This window comes from Lampetra fluviatilis, chromosome 6 (assembly GCF_964198595.1).
Source record: "Lampetra fluviatilis chromosome 6, kcLamFluv1.1, whole genome shotgun sequence".
NCBI classification, from domain to species: domain Eukaryota; kingdom Metazoa; phylum Chordata; class Hyperoartia; order Petromyzontiformes; family Petromyzontidae; genus Lampetra; species Lampetra fluviatilis.
The window spans coordinates 5,876,774-5,888,160 of NC_136280.1; the positions used below are offsets into that span (position 1 = coordinate 5,876,774).

At 44.3% G+C, this 11,387-nt stretch overlaps 1 protein-coding gene across 5 annotated transcripts in view; it reads left to right on the top strand.

Moving 5' to 3' along the window:
- The window catches only part of CIT (citron rho-interacting serine/threonine kinase), a 52,712-nt gene extending 42,457 nt beyond the window's left edge, over window positions 1–10,255 (top strand). For all 5 annotated transcript variants that reach the window (XM_078857602.1, XM_078857599.1, XM_078857598.1 and 2 more), the window contains 9 exons: window positions 454–546; window positions 1,245–1,353; window positions 1,758–1,886; window positions 2,677–2,757; window positions 3,444–3,531; window positions 5,228–5,413; window positions 5,899–6,034; window positions 7,212–7,466; window positions 7,959–10,255. In XM_078857602.1, coding sequence (XP_078713728.1) covers window positions 454–546; window positions 1,245–1,353; window positions 1,758–1,886; window positions 2,677–2,757; window positions 3,444–3,531; window positions 5,228–5,413; window positions 5,899–6,034; window positions 7,212–7,466; window positions 7,959–8,000 — 1,119 coding nt within the window. In that variant the 3' untranslated portion in view covers window positions 8,001–10,255. The remainder of the gene's footprint in view (window positions 1–453; window positions 547–1,244; window positions 1,354–1,757; window positions 1,887–2,676; window positions 2,758–3,443; window positions 3,532–5,227; window positions 5,414–5,898; window positions 6,035–7,211; window positions 7,467–7,958) is intronic.
- The last annotated feature ends 1,132 nt before the right edge of the window (window positions 10,256–11,387 follow it).

Consider the following 11,387-nt stretch of genomic DNA (forward strand, 5'->3'; position numbering starts at 1 on the left):
AGACCTTGCTGTTTGCCAAAGTATTTCCATTTGTGGTGGGATTATTTTATCTGTCCAGCGATTCAATAAATTGTCAACATTCGGGGTCATGATTTCATTCAAGATTCCATGACGTTTATTCTTACCCCCATTCAGTGAGTAACTGTCTTACGTACAATGTAAGCCAGTGAAAAAAAACATTGATTCTTACACCAGCAATTCAGTGATTGTATCTTGAGCTTAATCATTGATATTAATTGATTCGATTCAACTTTCCGCTCTGGTGTGAAATTAAGAATTGTAGTAATCAATGCCGGTAATTAATTCAATTGTAAAATCTGTACGAGTGCACGATGCTCTTAATGTGCGTTATTTTTCTGCCTTGTAGCATCTTGGACCTGAAGTAATTTCCACAATAAATTTCATACCCAAGACATCCCGTGAATGTAACTCGTTCTGTTTTCCGTCCACCAGGTGGAGGGTTCCTCCTGCATTTGCGCGGCGATGCCCACGCACGTAGCAGTGCTGCGCTACAACAGTGGCCTCGGTCGATTCTGTCTGCGCAAGGTCAGTTCAATCGCCCGCTGGTTCACCCTGTGGTGCGACGTGCCAGGCGTTGACCAATTTTCTTTTAAACGCATCTGTCTGTGACGCTGCCCAAAAAAAAATAGAGAATAATTTCATCGTCAATGGTCCGGGCCAGTTGTCCCTTTTCATAGCGTAGCTGAAGCTCTCTCTGCTCTGCTCTGAAGAAGGGGCCATTGCCTAAAACGTCTCAACGAGTTCTCTGCCCTTTTTTAAATAATGTTTGGGCATTAGCCTGATATGTTTCCTATTTAGGACTGTGTTATTGTTGAATGTATTGCATTTTTGTTAAGTTTAGCTCTTTAACCACGCCGACGCCGTGTTACAAAAAGGTTGTTTTCTTTTTTATGCTATTTTTGCTTGCAGTTTTTTTTTACGATTGCAAAATAATAGGTGGGTTCGAATATAATTCATATATCAGCACTGCTGCTGCTGCTTGGTATTGACAAGTCCCTTATATCACCTTGGAAACAACCATTCAAACAATGTAGTCTCAGGAAGAGTGCATCGTTTGTAACCAAAAAAACAATACTTTACGCGAGTCGGCTTAGAGAGGGCATCCTTTTGTAACCATGCATGAATGTGAATGAGCGCGTGCTTGGCAGCGTTAATGTTACCGCTACCGCAGTAGAAATGTTTGCTTTTTGCGAACGATTTTGTTGGTTGCTTTGGTTGGGCAGGAGGTGGAGACCAGTGAGCCATGTAGCTGCATTCACTACACCAACTACAGCATCATCTTTGGCACCAACAAGTTCTACGAGCTCGAGCTGAAACAGTACACGCTCGAAGGTGAGGCCCGTTGCACATGCAGGAGAGATCATGTGATTAAACACCGGTACATCTCTGCACTCTGATAGGTCTCTGACTGGAGCATTGCCGTTCTGCTTAAAACCCGTCTATGCACGAGGATGGGTTCAGGGCAATCGTTGCTGCCATTCAAGGGGTTGCACCATTTTCTGTGTAAAGTTTCCAAACGTGGACAAATCTAATTGTTGCTACCAGAGTGGGTAACAGGAAAGGTAACTGACGTAGACCAACGATTGTTCATCAACACAACTTTCACCAAAGTTTTGAGAATAAGTCCTGAGGAATAAAAAAAATAGTCGTTGAAAGTAGTGGCTGAAACTTCTCCTTCACCACCAAATATTTTTTGCGTACTGCTGTTGTCCTACAACTTTCATTGCTTTCTGCAGAGTTCCTGGACAAGAACGACCCATCGCTGTCTTCGGCTGTGTACGCCTCCTCGTACCTCAGTTTCCCTGTTGCTATCACACCTGTGTCAGGTGCTGCCAACAGGGATGAGTACCTGCTTTGCTTCCACGGTAAAATCGACACACCTGACCACAGTGGGCATTCCGATTCGATTGCCGTTTGAACGAGTGACTCGCGTACGGAATTTTATTTAACGCTTGAATCGTTTTGACTACAGCAGCGCACAGGTCACGTAGAATCACCATTGTTGAACTTCCTCATGCTATTCTTTGGTTCTTTCGGTAAAGTCACGTAGGTAGAAAAATAATAAAATGATGAAAAAATCATGACGTTTCGATCGCAACACAAGCAATCGTGCTCAGGTGAACAAATACAGCAGGCGGACTGCTGAGGCAGGAAGAAATAGAGCGAGAGAGCTCCTGCAGCCAAAGGTTTTATATGCTTGGAGTGGTCAGGGCTTTAGATGGAATTTGCAAGTAAATGCAAGATCGCAGAGCCAGGAATACCTCATGATGCTGATGGGCTTAAGTAGGCACAGAACTCATGGAGGGTAGGGTTGGGCAACGTGGAAGGCACTTTTTTATATGTATACACACGGCTCAATTTAAAATCTGACCTACTCACCCGCCGCCCTTGGGACTCTCGTCTTATGATGAGAATTAGCATGTTCGCCTGTACAAGACTGTCCACCACCACATCCTGCCACTAACCTTGACTATTTCTATGCCCATTTAAGCCTATTGTGACAGCGTGTACATTTCAAAAAGATGATGACAACGGTCACCTTGCTGTCATAAGAACATTTGACCAGTGGAATAAAAGGGTAGTGTGCACCTGACTTGTTTTCAGAGCTGCCCTGCGTGTATTCGTTTGACTGTTTTTTCTTCTTCTGCCGGACAGAATTTGGGGTGTTTGTTGACACGTACGGGCGACGCAGCAGGACAGAGGACCTCAAGTGGAGCCGCCTGCCTTTGGCCTTTGGTAAGACTCCTCTTGTTATGCTGGCATTGATGAATGTGCCCATTTATCCACGTTGTCAACTGTTTTACTACCCAATACCGTATTCTCTGGAATATAGGACACGCCCGAAACTTAAGAAGCACACCCCAAGCGTGTGCTCGGTATCAAGCTAAAACTATTAACTTAACTATTTTTATTTTACCAGGTAAGGCCCACTGAGCTATGTAGCTTGTTTTCAGAAGCGACCTGGCCACGAATGATAGCTCAACGAAGCGGCTTATCACGTGATAATTTATAGCAGCCAAATACTCTAAACGCACGTTGATTTTAAATGTGGAGGGAAAAAAACGGAGAAAAATCCACGCGATCACGGAGAGAACATGCAAACTCCAAATATACAACCGGCGTCACGGACGGGATCGAACGCATGACCTCCTACATATTGGGCGAGGGAGTTAATATCTCGCCACTGTGGTGCCCAATGAAGTTATGTAAATCTTGTCTCGCGCACACCTACACACGGCTACCAGATTAGCGTTTGCTTTGAAATACAGGGGACAAACATGCATCTTATAATCCGGAAATTATGGTAAATATGCTCGTCCTTTCCTGTTAGGGGATCAAAAATAATTTTACTTTTAGATTTTTAACTGTTGCCTGCCGAGTATAATTTTCAATGTATTTCCCCCCCCCCTTACCAACCCTAGCATACAGAGAGCCTTACTTGTTTGTGACCCACTTCAACTCCCTGGAGGTGATTGAGATTGTCCACAACAATGGGAAGAATTCAGCCAGGTAAGGATTTGCTGTCGCGTATGTCTCCTTAGCTCTTCCGGGGATAATACCAATGGGATGCATTGGGGGTACAGATCAGTATGAAAGTCCAGCTCTCAATCTGTTGCTCACGCGACTGCTGGCAGAAAGGACTCCACTAGATGGAGCAGTAGAGAGCCTCTATTAGAAGGTATTTTGGTCTACTCATTCACCTTGGCCAGACGTTTAAGAAGAGGTGGAAGTGCTTTGCCCCATTGGTGGTAGCAATGAACAAAAGTACGTGAGCATTGTGTTTTATATAAAGAAATGTTCGATTTCTTTAAATGCAGACATTTAAAAAAAATATATATATTTTTTTTTGTAAACTGTTAAAGTGGCTGTGGATGTCGATAGAACACTTCTTGCGAGGCATAAATAATGGCCAGGACACAGCATGGGCCTGTCAAGTGAAAGACATGGCCATTGTACGCTTGAAAACGAATAACTGCAGTGCCTTTTGTGTACATATATATATATCCACTCCAGGTTGCTATAAAAAATAGACAAAGCAATTCCTCTGCCGATTTGTTCAATAAAATCCTGTGCCGATAGGCACCTACAATTAGCAAGGTTGGCTACGTACGGTGCAAAAGTTCAACATATATACAAAATGCAAGTACATGCCAAGAACATGTAGTGTCGTCATATTCTGTATGATCATGGTTTGGTCGCGTGATCAAGATCTTGTTTCAAGAATGCATTCTTTAAAAAATATATGTTTTGCCAAATGACAGTTTTTCTCTCGGTATCGTGCCATGAAAACAAAGAATCCATTCGAAAATCTCACAGAGCCCTGCATCCCGTGTGCCAGAGAATTGTCCAAGCAGGAAAAAATCTATCATGTGGCCGTATCATCCTTTCCACAAGCTCTGATATAGTTTGACAAACCATATCAGCATGATTTGCAAACATGAAATGTAGGCAAATTAAGTGTGAAACTAAATTAACACTTGAAAATCCAGTTTTAATTGTGGGGAACTTGCCAGGATCTAAGCCGTGCCAGCTCGGCACACTGGCAGCCACTTTGCCACCTCAGAACATTATCTTTTTATTACATTGTGGCGAATATAGGCACCCCTAGTGCCCTAGTGGCTACTGTCGTCACCTAAGCCAATTATAACATATATGAAACTAAAATAATGGCTTCTCGATGACACAATTCGATACTTTTATTATGAGCATTCGAATCAATTTTCAAAGGTTGCGTGTCTCATCTCGGAGTCATGTCTAAGGAGTACAGTCCTTAGTTCATCCACTGCTAAGATGAAGGCCCCACATGTCATTGATAATGAGAGTTGGACCACACTTCACAATGCTGGTCTGCGTGGGTTCGTGTAGGCGGGGGGAGGGCTGCACATGACCGGTTGAGAGCTCACTCGCTCGCTCTCTCTCATGTTAGCCCTGGCTGGGAAATCAAATTCAGGCAGCTGGGTTCATAACGCAGTGCATTAACCACTCTGCCACTGCTCACGCTAGAAGTTTTTTTTGTTTAGCTGTCCTTCCCCGCACCTCCATTTAGCGTGGTTGGCTACGTATGGTGTGAAAGAACTTCATCATACATATATACATACATACGGAGACTAGAACATAAGATGCTTCTTCTGTCAATGCCACGTGCAGTTGAGAAGAATCACTGTTGACCAATGTGCGATTAACACCTTGGGTGTGTTGCCCACAGCCAGCCCATGCGAGCTTTCTTAAACATCCCAAGCCCACGGTACCTGGGGCCAGCAATCTCGGGGGGTGCAGTCTACCTGGCTTCTTCCTACCAGAACAAGCTACGCATCATCTGCTGCAAGGGCAACCTTGTACGCGAAGAGCCGGACAGAGGTGCTCCGTATCCCTCCGCTGCTCGCAACGCCAGGTACTGCTCCTGCACTGTACCTGCACTGCGCCAACCCTTCCCTAAATGTGATGATACAGCAGGAAAATTGTATGGCAGTCGTCGCCGGCATTCGCTACCTTTTGCACTGCATTTACTCAGATTTTGCGTTTGCGACCTGTCTTGCAATGGCACAGAATCATGCAGTTCTGTCCATAAAACATTAGAAAACACAGCCACAACTATTTCCGGTGAAGACTGTTAGGAACGATTGCCATCAAATTGCCCGAGAGTATTATGGTCTTAAGAGTTCTGTGAGGATTTGGGATTTCATCTCACCATGTTTTTAAAATGCGTACGCTATCATGTAAATTTTCGGAAACGATAAAAAAAAAAATTTGCGTTGCAATATTTTTTGACACGCGGGCCACAGCCGTGCGAACGCGAGTCGATTCGTTTTCAGCGGCTCTTCCGCAGTTTTCCCCATCGCGGCGGTGATCGCCGCGTTGCGTTTCTGCGTTGAGAAGCAGCCCAAACAAGCGGGGTCCCCCGTCCTACACGGAGTACATGGCCAAGCGGCGCGCCGCATCGCCCGCCCGCTCGCTGGGGGACAGCAGCTCGTCGGATCGATCAGGCCCTGCGCAGAGAGACTTCCGCAGAGAGGTGAGCCATTTATGCATAGCCGCTCGTGCGCGCACGTGATGTGCAAGTGCACCCATGCAAACGTGCAAATGCACCAATGCGTACACGGACAACACCGCTTGTGCAGATTGCGCGGAATTTTTGTTCATTTTTTACATTTTGCTGCCAATGGGTTGCACCAGCACTGATAACAAAAGATCACGTTATTCAACAAAACTGCCGTAATTGGAGGGGAAATTTTTTTTAACAATAGATGACGTGTCAGGTAGTGTAATTGAAGAATGTATCGTTTTGTTACTTATGCAATATACAGAATGGCCCATTATAAGATAAACCCAGTTTAATTGTAATGACCCCTCTTATTTTCTTCTCCACACCTTGTCCAACATATAACCAGCAATGCTGAACGAAGTGTCTCAGGAGAGTGTTTAAAGAGAGATTGGTGGGAGACAGGCAGTGAATTAGAGTGTTGTTTTCTCCATTATTTATCTCGATTATAGCGATGTGCTCGTTGATTTTTGGATTAATATGATACCAAAATCGGGCAAATCTTGTTTTTTTTCTGTCTTGGGTTGATTCTCAATCCGTAAGGTCACCAATATGATGTCACAAGTACACTTTTCCCCCCCAAAAAGTGTCAATCGGGTATTAGGTGCCGTCACTTCTATTCACATGCAGACACGTAGATGCCTTACAATATAACTCATTCGAAAATCTCTCAAAAAGTTGAAAAATTGTCGCTAAAAATCTAGAATAAATATTATTTTTTTAAATCCAATTAGCACTGCCCCGCGCATTTGCGCGGGATCCACGGTCGGGGTGGAGGGTGGGTGTGGAGGGAGGTGTGTGACGTCAGAGCGACGCACGAACCCCGCTCAACCGCTCTGGGATGCGCATGACACCATCGTGCAGATGTGCGCGCTGACATCACCACCACTGTGCCAGCCAGGCAGCCAGCCAGCAAAACTTTCTTCTAATATTGTATAAAACTAACGTATGTTGAACTTCTTTCGGACCATACTTAGCCAACCATGCTAATCGGAGGTGCGGAAAAAAATAGCATATCTGGTATCATCCAGATACCATATTGCCTTAGCTGGGGTTGTCTATAAACGTGTACCGCCTCGTACGTGTACCGAGACGAGTGGTATGAAAGAGAGAGAGGACTGCACGTCGTCGTGTGTACGTCGTCGCGCAGAGGGATGAAGGAGAGAGCGGCCAGTGGAGCAGGGACGGCCACAGGGAGCGCTCCCCGGGCCGGGTGCTGGAGGGGCCGTCGGAGCGGCCTTCGAGAGCCCGGCAGGTGGAGCAGCGGCGGGAGCAGTCCCCCCTCGGGCGCTGCCTCGACACGGCTACGAGGCGCGACAAGTCCGGGGGACGCGGCCCAGCCGGCGATGTCCCCGGTAGCAGGGTCCTCCCCGGAGCTGTCAAAACTCCGCTTTTGCAAGCCAGGGTAAGTTCCCACCCCCTCATTGCATTAATCTCCCCACCCCTACATATGGGTGTTTCACGATACGACGTCGTATATCCGACCGTCGCATATCCGTTCCGACCAATAAACCGCCCGTGCCAAATTGTGGTATTTGTGCGTGGTGTAACTGTCATTTTCTCTAGCTGTTCACAAATTCGACATTTTCACATCCACCTAAACTTCAGTCCTCATCGAGTCGGATATGCCACGTTGGACTGTACGCCTGTTGATGGAAAACTCGGCGATGAATGCATTTGCAAGCATGAGTTGCAAACTTGTTTAATGGTGGCAAAACCCGGCCAGAATTTGTTTATGCTGAAATCACATGGTATGTTTAAAGAGCCCTGTTGTTAATTTTGCAAAACTAAATAAACACATTCAACTTGTAAATCTGTTGTGTAAAAAATGTATTTGAAAACGTGCACATTAATGCATTACGTTTGTCATTGAAACGAACTTTGTTTTCACCCCAAGGTGGTTGCCAACTACTGCCCCACGTCTGCGTACGACGACTAGTGGTCACCGCGCCACTGGGTCATGTGTCGAGCATCTTGCACAGAGCACCTGGGAGGGGCAGTGGCCCTCTGTGTGAGTCGAGAGCACAGCCCTTCTTGCTCCCTGTCAGACGACTCGGACGTTGTACGGCAGCGATGTGCATTTGGCCTAATGTCTGTGGACTGTGAAGGGTACATTGGCCATGCAGCCCGATGTGTGCGCTGTCAATTTGGCACCTGCCTGCTTTCACAGACAGAACTCTCCTGGCAGTGCTGAATGCTTGCAGCTTTTAATGGTGGATCTATCTGAACTAGAACTTCAGGCTCCACAATGTCCAATGGTTACATGACACTTATTCCTGCCCTTCTGCTCGAAGAACCGCTTCAAAGCATGACAGGAGGCAATGCTGCAGGGCATTGTGGAAAAGCATTGCCACCTTTTCATCTGAACTTCCAGGGTCGCCACTGTGGATGGTGTCAATCGTTGGCTCGGGTCACTCTTTGCTGTGACTCCCTTTTTCTGCCGTCAAGCTCGTGTTTTATAAATGGTCCCGATCATTATGCATATATTTTCCAAACTAATGACGTAACGGCCAACCTCGGATGTTTCTTCTACGCAAAATACGACAGCGCCGGTTGCTGATTGGTCGTGACGAAGGGATTTGGGTCACATGTTACAAATGTATTCTTGATGCATTGGCAGACAATTCCTCTGTCTTGTCAGCCTGGCCAGACTCGGTTTGGTTGCAGAGTTGCCTGGAGACTGTTTATTTTGGTACTGATGATAATAGCTTTATTTCATTGCTTCTCCTGTAAGGGTACGCAGCAGTACGCTTACGTCACACACCACTTCAACGTGCTCTTTATTTACGGGAGAGTACAATACAGCGGCAGCGCACCACTTGTAAATGGATAAACGAGTGCATTGCAGAAATCCCGCGTGTAGCAGTCAGGCTACAAGTGACGAACATTTATTCTGGCATGAAAATAACAGTTTCATACAAATGTGTTTATTCATGGGTTACTGGCACGATGATTTGTGTACAATCCTGCCTGTACTGGACATTTTATTTATTTCAAATGCATAATTAGGTTGAGAAATGCGTACAGTTATCAGGCATATAGGGCACACAATGGCACATTGTTATTATGAAGATGCAGAACAAATGAGAAACCTTTAAAATAGTGTATGGACTGTTGCAGGGTAAACACACATCCAGTATTATTATGCAAAATGACTTGTATTGAAATGCCGCAGATCTAGCTTGAGAAGATCCATCGTTTTAACCCGCATTAATCTCTTTTTATGCTGTTACCTTAATGTCGCACATTTCTGAGAGCGTTAAAGCATCGCCGCCTCACACTCGGTGCACTATGATGGCTGCGAATTAGTTACGCTTCTAAATATTTGTTGGTCCGCCAACTGAAATAAGAATTGAAATCTGTATTTTGGTGCTTTAACCGTGCCAGCCATTTGACACAATTTGAAGCGTGGATGGACACAATTTTTTGCACTTGTTGTTTTACCGACATCGAGTCCACAAACGAACAAGAGTCGATCGCCACACTCGGTGTACCGTGTCACCTCGGAATTTCAGCTTTGCGTCTGTTACCTTTGCCCATTTCCTCCACTCTTCTTTGACCTTGGATTAGGATATATTAATGGAGTTGCTCCATAGCAAAGGTAAAAAAAGCCCGAACGTAAAATTTTGCACTTGGTATAAATGAGTGTCGTGATATTTTCTGAGAAAAGTGTAATACGAGTGGAATGGTTTATACCCAAGAGGTCGAGCGAGTCAAGGCCTTATCAGGTGGCCAAATGTGTCATGTTCCCTCTTATCGTTTCGTTTATGAAAATTTCAAAGCACAACTTTAAACATGGTAAAGGCCGTCAAAAAGGGAATGCTAGTTGCATCAATTTTCTTACACGATATCTCGTAATGTTGGATTACTGTTTAGAGGAATAAAGCATCGTTTGAAAGTGATTTCTTTTTTTTACAAAAATTGTTTACCATTTAACTTGGATGTAATTCGTTATATTTTTAAAAAAATATTTACAAATAGCAACGACATTTGTTTTTCCGTCTCAGTTTTGTCGTACTCAATGCTACCATTTCTATTTAACACACGATATAGTCTGGACCAGTTTTATTTGCAGGTGTAAGTCTGTCGCTTGTTTCTTTTATGTACTGGTTTCTACTTTACTTTATGTTCCCTTTGTCTCACTGCCTTCTGTTTATGTAACTTGTGGTTTTGTGCATCACAAAGTAAAACGGTAAAAACCACATTGTCCAGTGTTGATTAATATGTGATTGTCGTCCTATTTGAGTTTCTGGTAGCGGTTATAACATATCTTCAAGTTTGATGCTGTTAGCCTACCAAAAGTATTGGCAAACATTTTCCATATGCTAGGAATTGCTCGTTACATTACCAGACAATTTTGGCCGCGCTCGAATCTGTGTTTTTCCCTGATCTTGTCCTGTTTTTTTTCTCCTGTGGACTATATATGCGTCATACCACTAATTACCTTGCCACATAAATTGCAGATAGAAAAAAACACCATGCAGGGCAAATACGTGGTGTGGATGGGGGGGGGGGACATTTCTCCCAATATGTAGATAGTTTGGTTGATTAATGGGTAATACAAAAATAATATTTTTTTAAATGTGCTTCGTGTGTGCTTTGGCAACTTGCAGCGACCCACCAGAGTTTGATTCCTGGTCACGGCTTACGCCAGTTCCGAGTGATATATGGAAGAGCATGAAGTGCCATAAAACTACCGCACCTCCGATTAGCATGGTGCGAAAGAAGTGAAACATACATACAAAAACATACAATCAACTCCCATTACCAACACAGGGCCATCGAGAGGACTTCATCCAGCCAAGCCTTTCTCTTCCCTTAGTCTCGCGATGCACTAAATCAGTGGTTCTTAACCTGGGGTGCACGCACCCCCCGGGGGTGAGAGATGCCCTGTCTGGGGGTGCGAGACGTGGCCAGATTTTTTTAGAAGATAAATAATCGAAAACAAATTGAGCACGGGCACGTAAGTATAACTACTTTATATTCTTGGTTCTTTTGGTAAAGTCACGTAGAAGGGAAACAATAAAATAATAAAAATATTAAATAATAACATTTTCACGACGTTTCGACTGCAACACAAGCAATCATCATCATCAGTTTTGTAAAAAACAGCAAGAAAATTATATTTTGTATTATTTTATTCTTTCTCTTTTACGTGACTTTACCGAAAGAACCAAGAATATGAATCACTGCAGTCACGAAAGCTTTAAATCAAAATATAACTACTTTGTTTCATCAAATCTATATATGTATTAACATTAAAACAATTACCGATTGAGAACCAAAGGGGGGTGCAAGGCTGCAGTAAAGGTTAAGAACCACGGCA